This window comes from Adiantum capillus-veneris, chromosome 27 (assembly GCF_014529385.1).
Source record: "Adiantum capillus-veneris isolate H3 chromosome 27, ASM1452938v2, whole genome shotgun sequence".
In the NCBI taxonomy this organism is placed as follows: Eukaryota; Viridiplantae; Streptophyta; class Polypodiopsida; order Polypodiales; family Pteridaceae; genus Adiantum; species Adiantum capillus-veneris.
This window is the reverse complement of record NC_140957.1, coordinates 50,259,629-50,284,096: the sequence shown is the minus strand read 5'-3', so window position 1 is coordinate 50,284,096 and position 24,468 is coordinate 50,259,629. Positions and strand designations below refer to the sequence as shown.

Here is a 24,468-nt window from a genome sequence, read left to right as displayed (position 1 = left end):
CTAATGTAATTTTTGGGCAGTAAGATTTGTAACAAACCCTTGTATAAGAAAACATGTCATTAAAAATAACTTTTTGTAAGCGAACATGTCATATAAAGCCATGTATATGCCTACTTTCCATGATGGAATATTTTTTTTGGCAACATCCTGAAAGCCACTGTACTCATTAACCTGCAAGTATCTCATTAGTAGTTCTATGGTGGCTTTTAGATATCCCCAAGGTACTAAAGACCACAAAATTGGTACCTAAAAAGCTACGTATGAAGTAGCTATAGGCTTAGAGTTTGTATTATGGAAGTACATTTTTGGTCTCATGCTAGATTTTTCCAAGTGTCAAGGTAAATTCCATGCTTCCAATCACCTCAAGAGAGCCTATGAGTATACATTGGTGGTTGTACAATACCTATGTATAGTACTTACATGTTTACAATGATGGTTTTAACTACCTTTGAGAATACATTGGTACCTTAATAGTGCTTATGATTATACAATGGTGGTTTTAAACTACCTTTGAGTATACAATGGTGGTCTAAGAGTACCTTAATAATACTTATGAGTTTACATTAGTGTTTATGAGCAAAAATGTTCCCTTTGGATAATTATATATCTTGAAAGCAATAATTACCCACAAAGTACATTTAGCATGAAGATTGGCGGTATGGAAAACCTAGCCTATGCACTTTCACCAAAGTATCTTTGGGTGCTTTTTTGTTTACTTAAAGTACTTATTTAGTCTCATGCAGGCTTTCAACTATTGCAAAGGTACTCTTGATGCATGCAAGTACCTTAGGAGACCTTTGAGTGCACGTTGGTGGCTCTAGAGTACCTATATTAAGTACCTATGTGTTTACCAAGGTGGTTTCACACTACCTTTAGGTACAAATTAGTGATGTTATATTACCTTAAAACAAATTATGCGAAAACATTGGTGGTTTGTTCACCCCAATCCTAAAGAAAATTTTAGGTAGAAATTGGTGTTTTTAGAGTACCTTAAAACAACTTCTAAGTAAACACTAGTGGTTTGTTCACACAAATCCTATGACTAAGTTAGTTCTATTTGTTCCTCATGTACTTAGTGTAGGTGATCTTATTAAAGCTTGAGATTGTGCCATGTGTGTATGAGTTACTTGTTTTACCCAAAGATCTAGCTTCTACCTAAAGTAGAAGTGTTTGGATCTTTCCACCTATCACGTCCCCACCTGGGACTATATTGATGTCTAGCAGGTACCTTCCATGGTAGAACAATAGTATTTATGGTTAGCTGGGTGCTTTATGTACAAGATCGACAGTACAAAAGTACCAAGTCTATCTAGTTTAGACTCTATGCATGATGCTGATTAAGTACTTCTTATATGTAACACTTTTAGATCATACATGTGACTCCTTAAGAAAATGTATTGGATGCTTTATGTAGACTTGGCTACCCAATCAATTCTGGAACATATCCTTCTTGTTTGACCACACTCATATCTCCATCTGTCAAAAGGAGAAAACAATGTCTTGTATCTCGAGTGTGATGCAGTGAATTGAGGTTGTTGATGCTTACATAATTGCAATGGAAATTCTTCAACATTAGCTTCTTTTAATGTAAATTGGCTGCTACAAAGGTTCGTTGATGCAATCCTATTTTCCATGCCATCTTTGAATTGCTTATAGAATTTGATGGATCCCCTTCGCTATTGGCCAACATTGATGGATCCCCTTTTTTATTGGCCAACATCATACATAAAGCTCTTTTAAGCTTCGGTTCCTCTTCAAATAGGGATGCTTTGACTTTAGTAATTAATCTTTGAATGTTGGATAGTATAGAATTTCCCGATGCATGGTGTAATCGTTCAAAATCTAGCTATTAGAGAAACATTTGAAAGGTGGATTTCTTCTCTTCACAATTCATGCCCTTTATAGCTTCTTGCCAAAACCACCATTTTTTGTCAATCCTTACTCATATATTCTTATAATGACAAACATGATGGGTTATGTTCTCTTTTCCTTCTACGGCTCTCTCTTTTCATCATTGCCCAATATTGTTGCATCCTATGTGTGGTTTCCTTGGAGAATTGTGATTGAGTGCTCCATGAGAGGGTTGATACTAATGACCAATTTCCCCTTCCAAACAACTAGAATCTTACTTATGGTACATATACGCTCTCCAACATATAAGTGCAACATGTTTGGAGGTTGTTATCCAATCTTTGGTTCCATAGTAGTCAAGTTTTTGAGTTGCATAAAAAATTTTGAATAATGAAAATAATATGGTATATTCACAAATACTCAAATAATTCATGATTTTTTGAATAATATTGCCTACATTGATCAATAACCTAATCAATTGTAAGCTTAACAATTGATACATTTTTAATTAGGAAGATATTTCAAAAATAAATTATATGCACTAAACAATCAAATATTTTCAAGCCTATTGAAGAGGTAAAATCATATGTCTTTTCAAGGTCTCTCATCTGCACTACAACATGACCTTTGAGGTCCTATATGATGCTAGTCAAATTCAACACTATGCTAAGCACGATCATTTTTCAAGTGGAACAAAGCACCATAGAAGCGATAGCATGCAAGTGAGGAGACCTTGAGAATTGAATGATGTCCATATAAAGTAGAAAGGATAAAACTTATCTAGAAGGTGCGTACGCCATAACAGCATGGGAGAGACACTTGCACACGCCCCAAGCATGAAAAGCGAGATGCATATCTAGAAACAAGTGCTACATACAACCTTTCCCAAAATACATACTATATACAAGACCAAATAGGTACACCATACGATCAGGCAGTGCTTTTCTCAAATTCTGCATGATTTGTGGCCTCTTATCAGAAGCTTGAAAAGCCTTTGACAAGTTGTGAACACAAGATATTGTTGTATGGATGACTCTCTATGTGTGTGATAATACTTTGCCTTGCAAAGAGGGACAAAGCGAAAGAGAGCGAAAGAAAACACATTTGCCTATTGTCGAAAGACAAAGAGTGGTCTTTGTGGAAAGAGAGAGAAAGATACCAACTAAAGCTTCTCACACAGTCCACTCAAAAGAAACAAAAACACAAAGCACATATACAAGAATAACAAATATTATGCATGCACTAGAGAAAAACACAAAACCCTCAAACACTAATTTTTATTTGGGCAAACCCATATGAACATGGAAAGAGTTTTTTCTCCCATAGTTCCTGCCTTAGAGATAGGTGCAAAAATGTTTTTGGGATGTATTTGGCCTTCCAAAAGGGCAAAGACCCTAGATTGAGCCTAGAGTTCACTTCTCTTTTTGATAATGAAAAATACACAAAAAATTTACAGTTCTATTTCTGAGTGATCATAAAAGAAAATGTACATGCCATGAATGGGGCGATAGGAAATTTGTGGAAATACCGTGATTACCAAGTGTGCCACAGTCTTGTGTATAAATTCTTGGCCTCCCTAAATTAAAGAAATGCTTTCAGGTGCTCCTAATGGTGCCCATTTTTTTGAAGGTTCTTGTTCACCCATGAGGAATGGATGCAAACCTTTTGGACTACATCCTTTTGAGTCATGGGGTGGGCTTGTCGGTTCCACATGGGATAGTGGGTGATTGGGTGATCACCGATCATATATGAAGGGTGCACCGCAACTCTAGCAGATAAGGTTCATTGTTGGCCACCCAAGTGTGGACACATGTGTGTGAAATGGCTAGCCCATATAAAAGAATTTGTAGACTTAGCTCTCTCATTCTCCTCAAGTGCTAATTCATGTGCTCTTGCTCCTCCTCTCCTTCTCCACCTACATGCATGCATTTGAGTGTGTACAACACGGGGAATGTGTGTATGCAATTGAGCATTGGCAGTGGCACTAGCAAGTGGCAAGGTGGTCAAGTAACAATAGGATGAAAGCATAGGTTGGTGGTACAAAACATAGTGTCCTTGTGTTGACCGCTGGGTCAACAACACAACATAACTCAAGTTTCGTACCAAAGTCTTATCTTTTGCGAGTTATGAAATGCTGCGGATTATGGCTATAAATGTCATTTGTAATGAGTAGTTATTCTAGTTTCAGAAGCCGGGGTGCAATGGCACTTCTAGATTGTAAATACAAAGCCATTTGACCCATTCAACCCCATTTTTGGTTAAACCTAAGGTAGCCTTAGTATATAAGGTACCTAGGTCATTTTGTAGAGGGAGACTTTTAATCATAATCAAAACTTATCGCTGCTGTCTACTGTGTGTGAGAGAGAAAGAGAGTGAGCGTGAGCTTCATCCTCTCGCTACGCCCGGCTCGCTCAACACATTGGAGATTCGACTGCACCATTACTGTAGGCTCGAGGAGAGCTACGCGACAACGCCAAGCATTCCACGCGAGACGAAGCGCACACGCCAACGCATCTACGAGCTATTTGTGGTCGTAAGTGTATCAAACGATGTCTATTTTCTGCGTGCTAGTAGTCTATAGAATCGTGACGACATAAGTTACGCATAGGTACTCATAAATTTCAGTTTCGGGCACTTTCAAAATTCTGCTTTGTCATCTACACGTTTTTCGCAGATGGGTTTAGAGTGAGGGCTTTGAGTGTAGAAGCTTAGGGACATGTGTATTCTAGTGAGGGGATGGTGTTCCTTAAGTTTCATATGAATCTGGCATGATTAGGTGAGTTACCTTCCGTATGTGTGTATGTGGCTAGGTGGTGTAGTTGAGAGCAGTGAGGTTCTTGATTGTGGTTTAGTTGGCCTTCCAGAATGTTGTATGTGTAGGATGGTCTCAGCCTGACAAGCTAAAGAGATTTCCTCCGTGTGCCTATCGTGTCATCTGTGTCCTCAATTGGCATTATGTTGATCTAGGTAGTGTTTGCATGCACTTCATGGGTGTGTGAGTCACCCGTCCAACATTGGCGCCGTCGCCGGGGACACAAGGACCTAAGTAGGTTTCCTACTAACACTCGTGTGATGGTTGCTTGATTTAGTTTCGGCTAAAGAAAGCGTTTTTCTTAATTGGATCCGGAAGAGGATATTCCGCGATCAAGTGGATAGCCAGGAAGCGTGTGTCTTGCCGAGGGTGTGCGACTAGATAGGTTTAGTTAGGATATGTGGATTAGATTAGTTGATGGTGGTCGAGTGATTTGTGAGGTGATAAAAGCGTTTACTAGTCCGTGTGTGGCAGTGAAGTGTTTTTCTACTCATAGATGCAAAACCCCATATGATTTGTAGGAGTAGCTTTAGGTAAGTGATCCGATTCTGATCTAGAGCTATTCATCACTGAATTATTTGCTAAAGTGCTTGATTGCATTTGAAATCACGGAAAAGTGTGCTTTTGAGGGTAAAAATGCATTAAACAAGCTTTTGTGGATATTTTTGTATGACTGACTGATGCTGTGCATATAAAAGAGCATTTGCAAGGGTTCTGTGAAGAAAACCTGCAATTCTGTAAACATAGACATCCTACACGTAGGATGTCTCAAGGGGGTTCTGGAGACCAAATTTGAAAATTCTGACTGCACGAGTGGGTTCAAAGGGTAGGTTTTAGCCTAGTAACATATTGACTTGGGTGTTTTTCCCTATTTTTGTTGACCAAAAGCCAAAAGGCGGAGTCAGAAAACGTTAAATTTCAGCAAAGGCTTAATTGAGTGATTTTTGCATGTTTTTGCAATTGTGAAGCATACTTGCACTTGCTGAGAGCATAAGGAAGCATCAGGGACCCTTCAGTCTCAAAAAATCAGCAGTAGACATCCTACACGTAGGATAACTACAGGGTGATCTGGTGAAAAATTTTGAAATTCTGAGTTGACCAGTGTGTTCAGAAGGTAGGTTTTACCCTATTTTCACCTGGAAAGTGGAATTAGACCAAATTTTGATAGATCAAAGCCAAAAGACGAGAATTGCCAGACATCCTACCCAAATTGTGTCCAAGGCCTAATTTTGAGACCAAACCATAGGATGACTCCATAGGCATGTTCTAAATGTTTTATTGAGTGCATGTGATCAATTTCATCTCATTTGGGTCAGTGATAGTGAAGATTGAACAGAATTTAGCATTTTTGACTGAAAAAGGCAAGGATAGCTAGTTTTGGGGTCTTTTGACATCCAAACTCAAATCTAAGCATACAAGGGAAAGTTGTTGCTCAAGTTTGGGACAAAATCTGAGCAGTTAGACATCCTACGCGTAGGATGTATTCACCATGATTTAGCAGTCCAAATCAACCTCTGAGCATACCACAGTGATCAGAACCTTAAGGAGAGTCTGTGGTTCAAATTTGGGGCAATTCTGAGCAGTTAGACATCCTACGCGTAGGATGTCTAAGGCATAATTTAGAGGTCAAATTCAAACTGTGGACATAGCAGGGTGTTGTATAGCCTTAGGCAAGCCTCCTAGTCAAATTTGGTCCAATTTGGAGTTGATTTGACTTAGGAATTCATCAGAACAGACATCATGCTTTTGGAACAGATTCTTGATCATTTGACCAACCTATAGGTGTCAGGATCAAAAAGTAAAAATAGTTGTGAGTTAAGCACATCAAAGGGAAGCTACCATGCAAGTTTGAGCTGAACTAGAGAAAAAAGACATCCTACGCGTAGGATGTTTCCAGCTTGATTTAGGACTCCAAATCAACATATGAGCACACCGCTGTGATCAGGACATCAAGGAGAAGCTGGGGTGAAAATTTCAAGTCATTCTGAGCAAAAAGACATCCTACGCGTAGGATGTCTCAAGGAAATTTCTAGGTCCAAATGAAATTCTGAGCATACCATTGTGTTGCTAGACTCAAGGGGAGTCTTTGGACCAAATTTTGTTAAATTCTGAGCATATACACATCCTATGCGTAGGATGTCTCTAGGCCAATTTTAGGGTCCAACTGTACTTTTGACCATACAGGAGTGTTCGCAGTGTCACAGAGATCCCAATTCTTCTTTTAAAATTGAATTTGGACTCATTTTGACCAGTCTAAACTGCATTTCATTGTTTTGGCCATAACTTTCACAAACGGTATCGGATTGAAAAAGTTTTTATATCAAAACGTAGCCTGAGAGAGACTCTATAGATCTTATAGCAAAACCTGAACTAAATGAATGTCTTCGGAAACCGTTTAGTTCAACTTTGAAAAAAACATCGTTTAAGGCCTCAAAATGCATCCGCAAGTTAGGGGTGTCTAAAAGCGACAATTTGCGAGAATTGTGACGAAACGGTTGCAGTTTTGGACATAGTTTTGACTTTTCCCTAACCAAAGCACTTGAACACAGTGGACTAAGTCTACTTGAACCAAGCAAAAGCTCTTAAGCCGAGAAATCATGTCTACCCTAGATTCAAACGCAGCTTACATAAGCTTGGAGATCCCGACGATAGAGGAATATCCTCCCACAATGGATCTTCCAAACTTGCAATTGATAAAGATCCATCTTGTTGAGAGAGTTTGGATGATTGGTCATGAGAGTGAAGGACTATATAGATACATTGATGACAATGAGGTCAATCTTTATAGGTGCTCAGATCCATACCTAGAAGAGATAACGGATTACAAGCTCTTATATGTCTACACATATGGAGTCGACTGTCAATGGAGATCTATAGTTGCCGACAAGTATGGACGAGAATACAGAGTTGTAGAAAGCACAAATTCACAGACTGTACTAGAAAGAGGTGGATATTTGGTCAATGAAGGACCACAAATGCCTCCACCAGACACGAGAATTCCTATAGGAATTCCTATAGGAATTCCAAGAAGAGAGCCACCAGGATTCCCTTCAAGAGCGATAACGAGAGAAGGATTGGGAGAGTCTCTGGTTAGACTTGTAGACAATCGACGAGTTAGACCATCCCAAGTCCAGAAATGGTTAAACAGAAAATGCTTTGGAGATAAAGATCCGAGAGATCACGTAACGGCTTTTAGAAGAGTGATTAGAGCAGAGGAAGTTTCAGATTTTGCGACATAGTTTGTGGGATTTGGATTGACTCTAGAAGATGATGCAACTACATGGTTCGACTCGGTGGAAAAATGGGATTTGAGACCCTAGATGAGCTGTTTGAATATTTTATTGAAGAATTCTCGCCAAAAGGCATTGCTCACAACACGGTCTCGCAAATCCATAGATTCAAACAGAAAGAGAATGAATCAGTACGCAAAGCATCATTACAACTCAAGAAATATGTTAAGCTCTGTCTGAGAGCGGAATTACCTACGCAAGCATGACTGATGCTGATCTTTATCCAGGGAATGGGACATGCGGTCCTTCAGAAGGATCTGCATATGATAAGGAGGATGACGCTAAACGAGTTGATCAAAGAAGCTCTTTATCTAGTGGATAACTGTGAGGCATACAAAGAAAAGGACTTAAAGACTCAAGGAGATGACACATCCTCTCAGCACAGTTTTTCACAAATAAGTGAGTCCATTGACAAGCCAACGGCACCTATTGATCAAGAAAAGCTTATCGACGACTTGGTCAAGAGTTTGATTCCTCTTGTAAGGTCTGATTCGGGAGAGCCAAAGTGGTGTGACATTGAGAGAAAATGGACGAACCATACGGAGGAAGAGTGCTATTACAGCATGGAAAATGTTAGGGAGAGGTATGTACAACCTGTTCCAGAAGCACCTACTCCACCTAGATACATTACGGGGAATGCGCCAGGACCAGTAGGAGTTCTAAGGCCACATATTGTCTTAGGACAACAACCTCCGCTGCCAGGTGCTAGAATTCCAGTAGACATGAGATACATGCCAATGATGGAAGCATCAAATAAACCAACGCCAGTACCAGCTACAATGTGGTATAGCAACCAAAGTGAGTACTACCCTTCGGAGCAACAAAATGTGAGAGAAACACATGGAGTGGTGAGGCCGGTACAACCTCCACCTCCTGGGTTTCAGTCGAAAAAAAGAAGGTATGAAATGGACGAAAGGACATTGCGATTCATTGCAAATAGCGGCTTATCTAGGTCAAAGCTTGCTTATAGCCAAGAGGAAATACTAAAAGAATCTCCTCAACCAGAGACAGATTGTCACAAAAGTCGTGACAACCACTTGGTCAAACAATGTCCTCATACGGAGATCATTGAAGTAAATGCCTATTGTCTTGAGTGTGGCATCACTCACTTGATCCCCGATTGCCCGAAAAAACCAAACCAAATCAAGAAAATCACGACAAATGTATCAAGGATTGTTCAACTACCTAGTAGCTCAGAAAATGAAATGTCGTACCAGTTCAAGTGGTTACGAGAGCACAAGATCAAAAGAAAGCTGATGAGAATCCAGAGACAAAGAACACGGAAAGTGACACGAGTCCAAAGACAGATGATGGACCAAAGACAAACGCACCTAGTCAAAAAACCAAGAGCAAACGAAATAGTTGGAAAGCTAGAAAGACTAGGATGAAAGCACGCAGGGAACGAGAGCAAAAATCCCTAGCTGAGAAGCTTACCGAAGTTGAAAAGAAGATAAAAGAACATGAGGAAAAGGAGGCACCTTCTCTTACACAGATGGTTAAACCTCTGGAAGAACCATCCACGGATGAGAAACCGAGAAGTGCTAGTTCAGGAGGATCTGTGTTGGCAGAGAAGGTTAATGAGATATTAGATACCCTCTTGAAAGCCTATGATGTGAGGCTCAAAAACAACCAAACCCAAGAACACATGTGGATGACATATCCCAATGCGGAACTAGAAAAGCAAAGGTTTGAAATGTGTCAGAAAATGATTCAAATAGCCTAAGCTTTACTAGAACCACCAGTTGCAAAACCTGAGGACGTGATCCGTGTCATGCCTACACAAGTAATCCCACCAAACCGGGAACTAAAAGAGACAGATTCTAGTCATAAGCACAGACCAAACCTCAAAGACCCAGCATTAGAACCAAGGATAGTACTGAATACCACGGATAACTCTTCCGAGGGATTTCACCAAGCTATACCTAAGGATTGTAAAGAGATAGATGGTCTTGACGAATTGTGGAAACAAGTCAGAGAGGCCAATGAAGCCGATGACCTAAGAAGACGAGTAGACAAGACTGGTGATGAACGAGGAGTGTTTCTACCACCAATAGAGGAATTTGAGATTGGATCTCAAACGAATCTAGACGTGCGATCGTATTGGGGCGACAAAGGATCTGTACAATCTATGGATAGTCAACCCCATTCGCTAAGAACACTACCGTCCTACATGGGAGAGTATGAGACCAAGTCAGATATGGTTGCAGTCCCATCACAGAGACTTCTCCCAACAAGGCCATCGATTCAAAGGGGCTAGTAGATATTCTATCTACCCCAGCCACATGTACAATAATGTTAGCCGAGTTGCTCAGAATAAGACCAAACATGTGGGCTAATGTGGGTAAATGTCTAGAGAAATTTGGTGTAAAAACCCCAATGACTCAAATCGAGGAAGGCATCAAAGAGCTTGAAATGCCTCAACTAAATACTAGGCCAGTGCCATTAAACAAGGTAGGCGAGTATTACGAGGGAGAAGATGGAAACACCACCCTTCCTGTGGAATTCAATAATGTAAAAACCATGGCAATCCTTGACAGTGGAGCTGGTGTGGCCATTGCAACCAAAGAGGTTTGGAAAAAATGGGGAAAACCTGCCTTGATATCCACATGAATGACCCTGCATCTTGTAGACGGACACAAGGAAAAGCCCCTAGGCTGCTAGAAAAAGTACTTGTTACTTCTTGTGGCATTGAATATGAACACACTTTTGCTGTTGTTGACTTTGGCAAGAAGAACAACTATCACATCATTCTGGGAGGACCATTCATGCGACAATTGAAAATGGTCCAAGATTGGGGTTATGACCATATATACCTGAGACATATGGAAACCATAACAAAGATAAACTTGAGGGACCATAGCTATAAGGATGTGACGAGAACACCGATTGAGGAGTTTGATTCCGCCACAGTAGCAGGATCAGAACTTCCAGCTTGGTTAGGTAAGCCTAAAGAACTGTGGATGTGTGGAGCTTCACAATGTGGTAGCTTGAAACGTGAGGAATGTATCCTAGAGCAGGTTATAGAGGATAGCGACTATATCGTAGAACCATTTCCTGAAGAAGAATTAGAGCCTTTTGGATGGGAACACATCTTCGCTACTCTTGACGTGTGCGCCGTGGAGGATGCTCCCACAACAAAGTTTTGTGATGAAAATGGCTATGATGTCGTTCCTTATTTTGCAGTGAGTGTAATCCAGGAAAATGAAGAGAACCAAACATCAACAAGCTCTCGAAATAAGGAGCAAACAAAGAAATGTGGAGAATCAAAAGATGAAGAAGACGACGAGTTCTATGACTCTGTAGAACACTTCGAGCTTCCAGAAGATCAACGACCCGGGAATCAATGTCATTGCTACATGCATCAAAAGTGGATTCCAAAGTCCTCGATGAAGACACAACCACCACAAGCATCCTCGTACATGGATCCTAATAAGGATGCAAAGACTCAGCTAGGAGGAATACAACCAGAGCAACGAGCTAACAATGCTCTAATCAATGGGCTAGAAAAGTCCTCCAAGAAACTACCACCCACGAGCAAACAGACAGTAACTTTCCACTACCAACCAAAAAATCAAGGGAAAGTACAAGAAGTCAACCTTGCTCAGGATAGTAGCGATAGTGATGAATCTTACGACATCCCCTATCATCAACTCAGTCCATCACTATCACCAACCCCTTCAGCAACAACCATGACAGGTCAAAAGAACAGGACAAAAAGTCAAAACCAAAAAACTCGACAAATCTGGATACCAAAAAGCCAGATAAGCCAAAAACAGATATGGATCAAGAAGACAAAGATCTCTAATGACAAATCACAAGATCCAACACCAAAACAAAAACAAAGAAAGCGTGCACGAACGGGTAAGAATATCACAAAGTCACAAGCTTTCACAACTCAGGTTTGGGCTCCAAAGAAGTTGATTCAAGCACAAAAAAGTCAAGAATTCATTTGGATTCCAAAACAACCACGGTATCAACTTTCAAAGCCTAAATCCCGTCCCCAACCAAGCGTACAAGGGCTGAAGCAAAGACCACTGTCAACTCACACAACAAAAAGGTGGATCCCAAAGAAGTCTCTTCAAACACAAACGAAGCACGGGCAAGTATGGGTTCCCAAACGAGAGCCAGCAACAAAACAACCAATAATCGCAAAGAAATAGGTCCCAAAGAAGAACAACAAAACTGCTGTCAGTGCATCGCCGCTTGAATTCTTACAATTCTTCCTACGATTACAGTACAGTTAGAAGAGAGCAAGTCGCTTCAATCAAGCAACGATACAGGAGCTTCAAAGACCATTACATTGCTTAGAATAGGAAGCCTCGCCAAAAAATGCCAATAAGAAAATTGCTTATACCCACATCTTGCACAACATAAATCTTTTCCATGCATTGACTGTGTATGCATAATAGGGCTACATTACAAGGCTTGCATAGGCACAACTTTTAATTGCCCAAGCACAACACATACCCTTTGTGATACCCTGTCGTAAAGGATGACTCCAAATAGGAAGGGGGGAGGCATTCTGAATGTGGACCTAACATTATGACTATTATAGGGCAATGTTTTGTGAGAGGCATTGAATTTTTGCGTTTTATTGTGATAATTTTTTGACGAAATTTAGAGTATATGCCCTCATAGTAGTGTTACAGAGGAGTATGGGGGCAAAGTCCATATATGAGCCCCTAGGGACATGTGTATAGTATACATAGCAGTTAGATTTCTATTTGAATGATTTTTCTTTTGTTAAGTTTTTTATAGATTTTCTTTGTTTATTATTAAGAAAAAATAAAGAAATCCATAATCCACATGAAGAAAAGACTGACGAGAGGCCTGAGCACTACAAAGAGAAGAAGGTACAAGGAAACGATGAAACTTCACGAAGTATGTCTCAACAGCCCCTACAACAGCCGAAGAACTTGTCACAAAGCAGTGTCAACATGCAACCGACAAGTCATACAAGTCAAAGTCGAGTAGCTAAGCCACAAAATGAGTGAGGTGTTAGTCCCAAAGCTTCAAGTAATATTCTCTGTGGTCTAAGCGTCTTAGCTATTCTAGGTACTGCTCAAGCTGGAAGAGTTGAGCATATTTACGTTGTGTCGCTCATGCTGGTATAAGTGAGCAAAAGAGTTGAAGTCTAAGTACTTAAGTCAGGTGAAGTGAAGGAGAAGGTCCAAAAGACACTCACGTACTGAGCACAGTGAGATACGAGTGGAGAAACTTCTACATCGAAAACCCTTCTTAGAAAGGTGGAAGCTATTGAGACATCTTTTGATGTCACATGCGCTACATTTATTCCTCGAAACACCCATCATCTCCTTCTTTCGCATTGCATGCTTTTGTTGACAAATTTCTCATATGCATATAGAGTGTCCCATAATTGGCACTTGCATCAGGCACTCTTTCCGTGTTTCACCCAAGCACTCACCTTTCATGAACATGTACTTCACGTTCAACTGCTCAACTCCAATAAGAGCATATACCAAAGGCATTTTTTCCCCACCGGGTTTTTTCCCTTTGGTCATCCAAGTTTTAGACCCTAATCTAAAGACACCTATCACCATCCTCTTGTACATATTCCTTCTACATCAACAATAAGAAAATGCTACTCAAATCAATTGACAAATGAATTGGAGCACCAATTTCAGATCATAGCATACTTCTCCTCAATGGCGAGTCGAAGAATGGCCTACAATGACAAAGCTGCAGACAACACTAACAACATGATTGCATAGAAACAAAGAAGTCCCCAATGAAGAAGAGCAGACATAAAAGTAATCAGAGGATCTCAAAAGATGAATGGTTATGATGATAGATGTCCGCTCTAATGGATCATAGTTCTTGTTGTGGTTCGACAAAGTTACAAGCAGTGCAACAGATGAAGCCAAAACGACAGCAAAGACCACATCGCCATCGACAATCAGGTCATGTCGGGGACGACATGAATGCGGAAGGGGGATGTGTTGACCGTTGGGTCAACAACACAACATAACTCAAGTTTCGTACCAAAGTCTTATCTTTTGCGAGTTATGAAATGCTGCGGGTTATGGCTATAAACGTCATTTGTAATGAGTAGTTATTCTAGTTTCAGAAGCCGGGGTGCAATGGCACTTCCAGATTGTAAATACAAATCCATTTGACCCATTCAACCCCATTTTTGGTTAAACCTAAGGTAGCCTTAGTATATAAGGTGCCTAGGTCATTTTGTAGAGGGAGACTTTTAATCATAATCAAAACTTAGCGCTACTGTCTACTGTGTGTGAGAGAGAAAGAGAGTGAGCGTGAGCTTCATCGTCTCGCTACGCCCGGCTCGCTCAACACATTGGAGATCCGACTGCACCATTGTTGTAGGCTCAAGGAGAGCTACGCGACAACGCCAAGCATTCCACGTGAGACGAAGCGCACACGCCAACGCATCTACGAGCTATTTGTGGTCGTAAGTGTATCAAACGATGTCTGTTTTTTGCGTGCTAGTAGTCTATAGAATCGTGGCGACATAAGCTACGCATAGGTACTCATAAATTTCAATTTCAGGCACTTTCAAGATTCTGCTCTGTCATCCTACGCGTTTTCCGCAGATGGGTTTAGAGTGAGGGTTTTGAGTGTAGAAGCTTAGGGACAGGTGTATCCTAGTGAGGGGATGGTGTTCCTTAAGTTTCGTATGAATCTAGCATGATTAGGTGAGTTACCTTCCGTATGTGTGTATGTGGCTAGGTGGTGTAGTTGAGAGCAGTGAGGTTCTTGATTGTGGTTTAGTTGGCCTTCTAGAGTGTTGTATGTGTAGGATGGTCTCAGCCTGACAAGCTAAAGAGATTTCCTCCATGTGTCTATCATGTCATCTGTGTCCTCAATTGACATTATGTTGATCTAGGTAGTGTTTGCATGCACTTCATGGGTGTGTGAGTCGCCCGTCCAACACCTTGATAATTCTTATGAGGAACTTGTGGATAGTGTTTTAACACACTTTTTTAGGAACTTCTTGCAAGCAAATATTTTTGCTAGCGTTGAAAAAAATTATTCAACTACTCTAATGGGTTCTTGATTTCGTCTCTTGGTGGCTCTTTGTCTGCCTTTCACCGTCTCACATTGACTGCACCATAGATGGGCTCTCTCTCTCTCTCTACATGCATGATGTGCATGTTTCTACCTCTCTCTCTACATGCATGATGTCAATGTTTCTACCTCTCTCTAGCCCTATCTCTGAAGTCCTAGCATTGAGAAACATTGCTAGGAAGAATATAAAAGAGGGCACTGGTATGGAGAAGTTGCAACCAAGAATTTGGGTCTTCACCACTTTCAACATGGATGGTAGCCCATGAATGCAAGCATCGGTTGGTTGGGAGAGGAAATAATGCACCATTAGGAGCCTTCACATTATCCTCACATTGGCTGCTAGCCCATGAGTGTAGGTTTCAATGATCTTGAAGTGAGGGATGTACACCAAGGGCATTATCTACACAATTTTCCACTTGGAATGCAATCTACTAGGTTTCATGATGCGTTACTCATCACAAACATTTTATACATGATAATGTGCATATAATTCATTTACCCATATTATTCAATGACATGTTAACTTTTTTTAAATCTGCATATACTTACTTACATATTGATCGATATGTATATCAATCAATACTTTATCGATCGATATATACATGCTATAAAAGTAGAAGTTTTTGCCTCTAGACTACAACTCCCTTCACACAAACTGCAAGGCTAACCCCAAGCTATGCAAGGTAGAGAAAAATTGTTTTGATTGTTTGAAAAAAAAAAACTACTGTTGGTGCTTTGATAGTATCAAAAGTAGTAATTTGATGTTTGACTCTAAACCTACATATTTTACAAATAAAAAAGAGCTTGAGTTCCTTCTATTTTGTGTAGTATTTGAGAATGAGTCTACATAAATTAAAAACAGAAAAGAGTTTGAGCTCTTTGGAATATATGTAGGCTTGTTCTAAACTCCATACAATAATCGAGATAGATTATGAAATTTCATCATAATCTATCTCTATTTTTGTGTAGTGTTTAGACATACCAAACTAGCCTACTAAGTGTCATTCTCACAGAGTGATTAAAGGTAGTTTCTAGTACATAGAGCTACCACTCAAGTAGCAAAAAATCCTCTTGACAACCTGCCAATGCTAAAACCCTGGGCTATGCATGAATGTGTTGACCTGTGAAATTGCACACTAAATATTCTGCCCCGTGTCGAATACATATATAGGGCAGCCAGCATCAGTTTGGTAGAGAGCGACATCGGTAGGATCACCATCATCATGAAGACTGAATTTCAAACATGTTTCCATGGGAGTGGCAATAGGTTTGTCATCCTCAAGTCCAAACTTACAAAGCAATGTCTCTATGTAACTTGTCTGCACAATGCAATACCACCATCACACTGCTTAAACTATATGACCGAGTCAGTAACCTAGCCTCATGGAGGTTCTTTAGAAGTTAAGATTTGAAGGCATTGAATCTTCAAATTTCCTCTCATGGTATGCTCACATAACAAATTGATATGCTTGTTTCTCAGATACGGGAAGACATTCTTAGATTTGAGAACATAGAGTCCTACATAAAGCACTAGCTAGAGTTGGATGGAATGTGTTTTGGAGACATCCTGATAAACTTTCCATGTGCACTTCCTTGTGGAGTAAAAGAAAAACTATAGCCTTGACATTATTTATAACGTAATGCCCCACTTTCTATTGAGTAGAGCTCTTCTAATGAATTACACCAAAGAGACTCTTAGCAAATGTTGTTTTTTAGATCTTTATAACGACAAGTTTGCTACCAAGCTCTCGATTATAAAGGATCTTTTCTAGAAAGAGCATATATAAACACATCATACAAGTTTATTCATGGTGGAATTCTGGTTCTGTTGCTCCACGCATGATTTCCACCTCTAGAGGACTGATTGTGTTGCAATGGCAAAGACTTGGTGGGTTCACAAAAAGAGAAAATTTTGTTGGACGAACGATTTGATCTTCCATCGTTATACATTCGTATGAGCAAAATCAAGATGTATCCCCATTATCTCCATGTAGCCTTCGGCATGTGCTAGCAATCCAACCAAGTATTGCCAATTTGGCTTCTATCCTACGCTAGTTTGTAACATCCAAATCATTGTTCAATGGTATGCTCATTCATGAACACATCAAGAGGCAAAGGCTACATCATAATATTTTTTGCAATAACTATCTTGTCGTTGTGGATGCACAGTGTGAAAGCATGGAGAATGCCCGAAAAGACTCCTCAACCAAAGTCATATTCGTGGATTATACTTATCAAAGGTAATGCTCTTAATGAAAAGTTAGACAAAGCAAGTCACGTGCTTACTCAAATACCTACTCTAGATATTATGTCTTATTACACTATGGTTTCAGCCTATGTGCAAAAGTAGCAGAGAAAAAAGACGCTTCATCTTTTCTAGAAAAGCTAAGCAAATGAGATGGATCTCAACATGGCATGCATTAGAAGTAGCAAGTTTGCAAAGGAAAAATAAAATAAAAAGACCCTTTTAGCCTACATATCTTATGATACCGTTTCTTATGCTAGGGGATCCTCCCTCACTTGTGTTTAACCAACATTTAAATGACCTCTCTTCACATACATATTTTCATAAATTAAATGACCCATCTTCCTTTACACAATATAGATTTTTTTTCAAAAAAGATTTTTTAACCCCCTTTATACCGATGTAAACCTAACTTTCTTAAAATTGAAAAACCCTCTTGATGAACTCATGGGCTACAATTACATATTTTAAAGTAGATCCCTTGGAGAAAACTACTAAATGGGGATGTTGTGGCTTGGACTGCAATGATTGCAACCTATGTGCTCAATAACCACAACCTGAAAGCTTTGAATCTTCAGTTTCAAATGCATTTGCAAGGTATTATGGTTGCTTCACCAACGACACTTCTGCACGCACTTGATGTTTGTACTTGCCTCTTTGATCTCAAAGGGCAAAATATTCACAAATTTTATGGTCTTCTATGGCTATGATAAAGAGCTTTCACTAGGGATTTCCCTAATATATAAGTATGCTAAGTGTGGGTGCCTTGGTGAAGTGAGGGATTCTTTCAATTGAATAATGCCACATTATGTGGTCTTGTGGATAAATCACAGTTGGCTAGAGAGGTTTAACATCTCATCATCATCGTAGTCACAATACGGCAAAGCATATCGTTTCGTTGTTGTGACGCTCAAATTACATCGCATTTGCTTCGGACTGACATATAAACTCATGTAGAGAGTAAGTTCGATCTAATAGATTTATTACGTAGTCTACACATTCCTGCAAGTAGTCCTGCATATCCTCATTCCCAGAAGTGACAAAAGGCTTGAAAGACAAAAGGCTATTCAAGCGCCTAGAGCCTTTTGTCTAAGTATGCCTGCAACGTCCACAAGTTTATCAGAGGGTGCGATCTTAACGGCCTCTTTCACGCTCGGGTGCTGTAGAACATCCTTCGCCCACTTGAAAAGATGTGGGCATTGGCCCTCATCCAAAAGCTTGAATGCACCCATTGTCTCATAGGCCTCAAACCAACAGAGAAAAGGAGCCAGAGCAATATCCACAAAGCCTATGTTGTACCCTCCGAAATAAGGCCCGCCACCACACAGATCTCGTAAAGCTCCGTCCAATGTTGTCAAATATTCTATCATCTCTTTCTTGGCCTGCTCTCGCAGCTCCCCTTCAGGGCTCCTGATTATTCGCATTCCTGCGTCATAAACCTGCACTCACAAAAAACATTCCTTGATGAGGACATATCCACGAGAGTTCATGATGTACCCTTTCAGCACACGTTTTGTTCGAGAAGAGCAGCAGCGGCAACATGATCACAATTCAGCTTGTAAAGTAGCGTAGATACTAAAAGGTAAACATCTGACACCATAGGGGTAAAAGCTAAAACCCTAAATCAGAAGCAGGCAAACAATAAGAAAAGCTCCAAAACCCTAGTGGAGCCAGAAAGCTTGGACTCACCGCAGAGTGTGTGTGTGTGTGTGTGTGTGTGTGTGTGTGTGTGTGTGTGTGTGAGAGAGAGAGTGAGAGAGAGAGAGAGAGAGAGAGAGAGAAGAAGAGAAGAAGAAGAGAATTTTTAACGTCGTGGGAAACTATCCCGAGAGAGAGAGAGAGAGAGAGAGAGAGAGAGAGAGAGAGCGCTACCTTCTTATCCACATAGTCGGCCCAGAACCTCGCCATGGCACGATTGTAGGGGTCCTTGGGCAGGATGGGCTTGTCAGAAGAGAGCCATGTCTCGTCGATGTACTGCACAATGATGAGGGACTCGCAGATGGGCTTGCCATTGTGAATGAGCACAGGTATTTTCTTGTGGATGGGGTTGCTCTCAAGCAGCAGCTGGCTCTTGTTGGCGAGGTCCTCTTCCTGGTACTCATAGTGCAGGCCCTTGTGCTTGAGGGCGATGAGCACCCTCAGCCCGAACATGCTGACCCATGTGTTCATAACCTTTACACTCTCCTCAGAGCTCATCTCCGCTCTCCCACTCTTGCGTTTCATGTGTTTCTTTATAAAGCCTTCATCATGTGTCGGTAGAAGGAAGGTTCTACACAATTTTCCCTTCTGTGGAGTTTCTTACCCTGATTGTGTAATAGAGACTTACAAAATGAGAAAGGAGAGCACGACCACCCACGGGACTATTTGACACCACTTTGTCAGGTGGGATCTACGGTTCAGCAACTTCGAACGATGTGGACCGTCCATTTATTGTCAAGATTTTGGCCCCTACGATTCGAACCCACCGCCTACACAATCGGAGGCCACAATTCTCCCATTAAGCTATCGCGCTCCACTTGAAATGGAGGTGTGTACATAAAATCATATAGCAAAAGTGACGGGGTGGAGATCACATGGTGGTCACTTGGAGATCACTTTGGGATGGACGGGGTCACACTGCAATCACTTTGGGATAGTCGGGGTCACACTGTAATCACTTGGTAATGGGTGGGGTCACAAGGTGATCACATGTCGATTGGGATTCACATGGGGATCATTTGGCGGTCACTTGATGTTCACATCAAATTTACTTGGTGTTCACTTTAATTGTGATCACATGGTGATCACTTGAAGATTAAACCGTCATCGGACGGTGCAAAATCGATCCCGTTGCCCCCAATTAATAGGGACCGTAGATCCCACCTGACAGAAGTGGTGTCAATTAGTCATGAGGCACTACCACTTGGTAGTATATGATTGGTTCACTATTTTTAAATGGATGTGACACTGCAGCCCAAGAGGCACAGCTTCGGCGTGCTCTAGAGCCAAATGCAAACAACTAATTTGGTCAAGCACTCTCTCGCACAATTGGCCCCCTTACTCTTTTTTTTTTTTAATAAATTTTTATTGGCCCCCTTACTCTTGATCTCGCTTCTCGTCAAGAGTTGATGCACCCTATAGAGCACCCCATTGTCTCCCTAGCCAACACCTTGCACACCCCGCCTACACCACCTTCCCTCTCTCGCATGATCGTGTAGCAACTTGATCCGGAGCGACCATCGACCTCGCATAGGTTGAGAGAGAGAGAGAGAGAGAGAGAGAGAACCGCGTGCCAACCTCTCTCTTCTTACCTCGCCGCCACCTGTTGCCACCACTCTAAGTCTCCTTTCGATTTTTCATAAGCGTCTTCTACACATTCACGTTTTCAAGGACTTTTCTAAACTGGTGCACACAAATAGTGCTGGAGATTTAACAAGTGATTGTGCAAGTGATTGGTAGAATATGATTAATTCACTATTGGCTTGCTAGAGGCCTTAGCACCCAAAGGGTGAAGGTGTTCAACTTTGTTTGCAAGACAACTGCCTGGCCTCAAAAGTCTTGTGACTAGAAAGTTATTCTCCAAAGCTCCATTTACTTTTTGGACTCTGAAGGTCCTAGTACCCCATGGGTGAAGGTTGTTCAAATTTTTTTATTTAAAAAAAAAAAGCAAAATTCACAATTGTGAGTGAATTATATTGATCATCTCAAGAACTTGCCATGCTCGTGCCGAGCCATGACACCATCCAGAGACCAAACTCACATCAGCTATTTGGGGAGCCACCCCTAACGACCTGTCCCCATGCCCTTGATACACCAGGTTCATGATCATGTACTTCACTAATCTTTTGGTTTCATGATTTTCCCCTTACCTAATCATTCCGTTGACAACAAGGCACAGGTAACCCTAGACCAATCATCCGAGTTTTGCTTGCGTCCGAGCGTCCATATTAGCACTCTGCTTTCTTGTATAATTTCTGCGAAGCTTGCCACCTCAGGAACTCCTTCGAACACACTTGTTTGCCATACTTATGTAAAAAGCAAAACCTGATAATTTGAGTGCAAATGAGGATGGCAGGGCTACCCAAGTTCTTACCTCCAAGGAGTAAATCAGTCTTGAAAAAACCAATTTTCCATGTTCTTTGGACCCATTTGCAAATTTTTCCTGCAAGACCTCTGATAGCTGGGCATAAAAAGGTGGGTTATATCTTCACTAGCCATCCTGCACCCCAGGCATCGATCTGTCCCTATCCCTCTCTCCTGAATCTTCACCCCCGTCGGAAGAGCACCCCTCATTACTTTCCATAGAAATACCTTCATGTGATGCGGAACCTTTGGCGCCCAGATGTTCTCCATTACTTGCTCCCACCTTTCCTTCGACCATTGTTTTTTCCATATCTTGTTAAGGGGGTTAAACCAATTCTTCTTTAGCATCACTGTATCGTAAATGCCTTTAAAATAGGGTTTCCATAAGTGGCTGCTTCCTGGCCATTTCCAGACATTCTAGTCAAACTCCGAGTCATAGATTGGCATCACTGCACTGTCAAGCTCTTTCATCACTTTGTTGACTAGCAAAACCTCCAAGCTATTAAGTTGGAAATGGGTTCCCGGAAGTTCAGTGGTTTTCCAACTCTTGTTGTTACTGTCCCAGAAGTGCCCCAATCCGTTCAGACCCTTATTATTCAGTTTCCTGGCTGCTTCTATCCAATACGGATTTTGCGGCAGATCCACAACTTTGGAAAGCCAAGGGGACCAATGCAAAATGGAGTTCTTGAAGTATCTAGTTTCTTCCCCCCACTTTAGGAGTTCCGCTGCTCTGTTGCATTTTCTTACCAATTCCCCTGAGCCGCCCCCCAGACTTAGTGTAGCCCACGTCGGGGCTAACAGCTTGTCATGAAACTCTACCCCTTTCCACTTTCCTCTGTTTGAACCAAGTTTAGCTGCTTCTAGCATATCTCTGATCATGATAGCCCAAGCCTGGTCTTGTTTAGCCAAGGAGACTACAAATTTGGCACAGCAAGCTTCTGCATGGGCCACTCCCAACAGGCCCATTGCCATGGCTTGGAGGATTTTGTGTTATTTTTCCATAAAAACCTTTTTACTGGTTTTAAGAACTCTTTCCAATGACATTTAGCCATCTTGAGAATCGGGCTAGTGAAGGCAATATACGGGAGCATAAAGGCATTGATCACTTTTATCCGGCTTGCGAATGGGAGAAGAACATACTCCCACCTACTCTTTTTTTTTTTTGATTTTTTCCAGGACCCACTGAAATCTTTGTTTGTGGGTTACGTCCACCCCCAAGGGGGGCCCTAGATGTTTGAAAATATTCCCTTTTGTAACAATCTCCCCCGACCAGTCGGAAGGGTCAAATGAGTCCATTTCCGACAAGGAGAGCAGCCTTGACTTCTCTATATTGCATTGGGACCCCGAAGCTATAGAGAACATTTGTACAATCTCCAGAGCTTTCCTTACGACCTGGGGACGCGCCCTCAAGAAGAGGAGAGAATCATCTGTAAACATTTATACAAGTAGTTGGTTGTTTCCTGGAAGAGCTAGGCCTTGCAACTCCCCACGCTCAGCACTAGCTTTGAGCGTCGTGATTAAAGGATGTGAACCTATGTCAAAGAGCAGGGGGGGCTAGAGGGCATCCCTGCTTAATTGACCTTTTGACCTCAAAAGAGCCCACTATTCTATCGTTGAATAGGAGCTCTGACTGGCTACCAGCCCCTAGTGCATGAATAAGACGACATAGGCGAGGCCCAAAGCCCAGAGCTTCCATGACTGCTTCTATATATGTCCATGTTATTCTATCATAAGCTTTATCCAGGTCAAGCTGCAGCAAAATGCACTCTTGCTTTGTGAAAGTTGCGTATTCAATACCTACCATTGCTGCCAAGATGTTATCGTATATGGACCTTCCTTTGATGAACCCATGTTGGTGGGGAGATATAATCTTGTTAAGTAAGGGGTCTAGTCTGAGGACTACTGCCTTGGCAACAATTTTGTAGGCCACCGTCATCATCGTTATGGGCCGCCAATGTTTTAGTTGAGAACAACAAAACTGTTTGGGGATGGGTTTGATAAAACCTCTCTTTACATTTGCTCCACGACCCTTCGACAATGGCATTTTTTTGGCACAAACGTGTGAATTGGGTTTTAAGGTTTCCCAAAATTGGTTAAAGAATTCTTTCATTTATCCCATGAACCAGGACTTCTCCTTGCCAAGGGCTTGCAATGCTAGTGAGCATTCGTCTTCGGCACATGCCCCTTCCAGGATTTTAGCATCTGACTGGGGAATCTTCTTCTCGACACTTTGAAGTAAGGTCCTTCTGGCTTCATCTACTTCCCGGGAATGGATTTTCGATCGTCTAATGATTTGGCTAAGATAGTTCAACATCAGACCGGCCATCTCATCTTGGTTATGAACTGCTATCCCTTTCTCATCATAGAGCGAGTGGATGTGGCCCCGACTCTTCTTGATTTTCAAAGCCCTAAAGAAATGAGCTTGATTAGAGGCTTCTGGTTGTAAGGATGTTTCCTTGGAGAGAATCCTTGCCTTTTTTATATCTTCCAATTGCTCGTTAGCCAGGCAAGCTTTGGCTTCAAGCCATTGCATGTGCTCTGCCTCAGTAGCAAGCCCGTTGGCTTTTGTGGAGGTAAAACGTTGTACCTCACCTGTAAGATGAAGAAGGTGCGCCTCCCTAGATTTTCTAAACCGGGGGCTCGAGGTTTTGATTGCTTTCTGAATACTTCGAGCAAATAGGTCCCACAAATTATGTTTGTTGTGATCGATATCTTTTCTGAGCTTACCTAGTGCTTTCTTGGTTAAATTCCTTAATAGAGGATCTTTGAATAGGTTGTTCAATTTTATTTGTGATAGACAAATGTCCCTAAGGGGTCTTAAAAGTCTTTGTGAATAGAAAGAAGACATAGCTTTTTGAAGTTATTTGTGTACTTATGGGAGTCTTTAAAAAAAATAAAAAATAAAAAAAATAAGAATTTTAATTAATTAGTTTACTTACTTAGAATCCAAGCATGAAGTCTTGAAAATCCTAAGGATAATTACTCGGGTAATTAAAAATTTACCAAGAGTGGGTCTAAATTAGCATGTTCTAAATTTAGCAATTCTTCAAAGTACCTCCTAAGGGTTGAGAAGGAGGGTAGAAGCTCCAAAGTCAGAGTCTATTCTAATTTTACGAGTACTAAATTAGTAAATAGACTCTAGTCTAGGGACAACTTTG

At 41.1% G+C, this 24,468-nt stretch overlaps 1 protein-coding gene and 1 pseudogene across 1 annotated transcript; one reads left to right on the top strand and one right to left on the bottom strand.

Moving 5' to 3' along the window:
• The window catches only part of LOC147421941 (uncharacterized), a 31,199-nt pseudogene extending 13,744 nt beyond the window's left edge, over positions 1-17,455 (top strand).
• A 669-nt stretch (positions 17,456-18,124) lies between these two features.
• LOC147421940 (putative glutathione S-transferase parC) lies at positions 18,125-19,469 on the bottom strand. The gene is made up of 2 exons (XM_086503780.1): positions 19,121-19,469; positions 18,125-18,687 (listed from the first exon to the last, which is right to left on the bottom strand). Exons 1-2 carry the CDS (start codon positions 19,442-19,444, stop codon positions 18,316-18,318), a joined length of 696 nt encoding a protein of 231 aa, XP_086359906.1. The 5' UTR covers positions 19,445-19,469; the 3' UTR covers positions 18,125-18,315.
• Positions 19,470-24,468: the final 4,999 nt, after the last annotated feature.

Coding starts and splice junctions, on each gene's coding strand:
- LOC147421940 (XM_086503780.1), bottom strand. CDS start 19,444: ATGAGCTCTGAGGAGAGTGTAAAGGTTATGAACACATGGGTCAGCATG. Junction 18,688..19,120: donor CCGACTATGTGGATAAGAAG/GTAGCGCTCTCT, acceptor TTGTGAGTGCAG/GTTTATGACGCAGGAATGCG.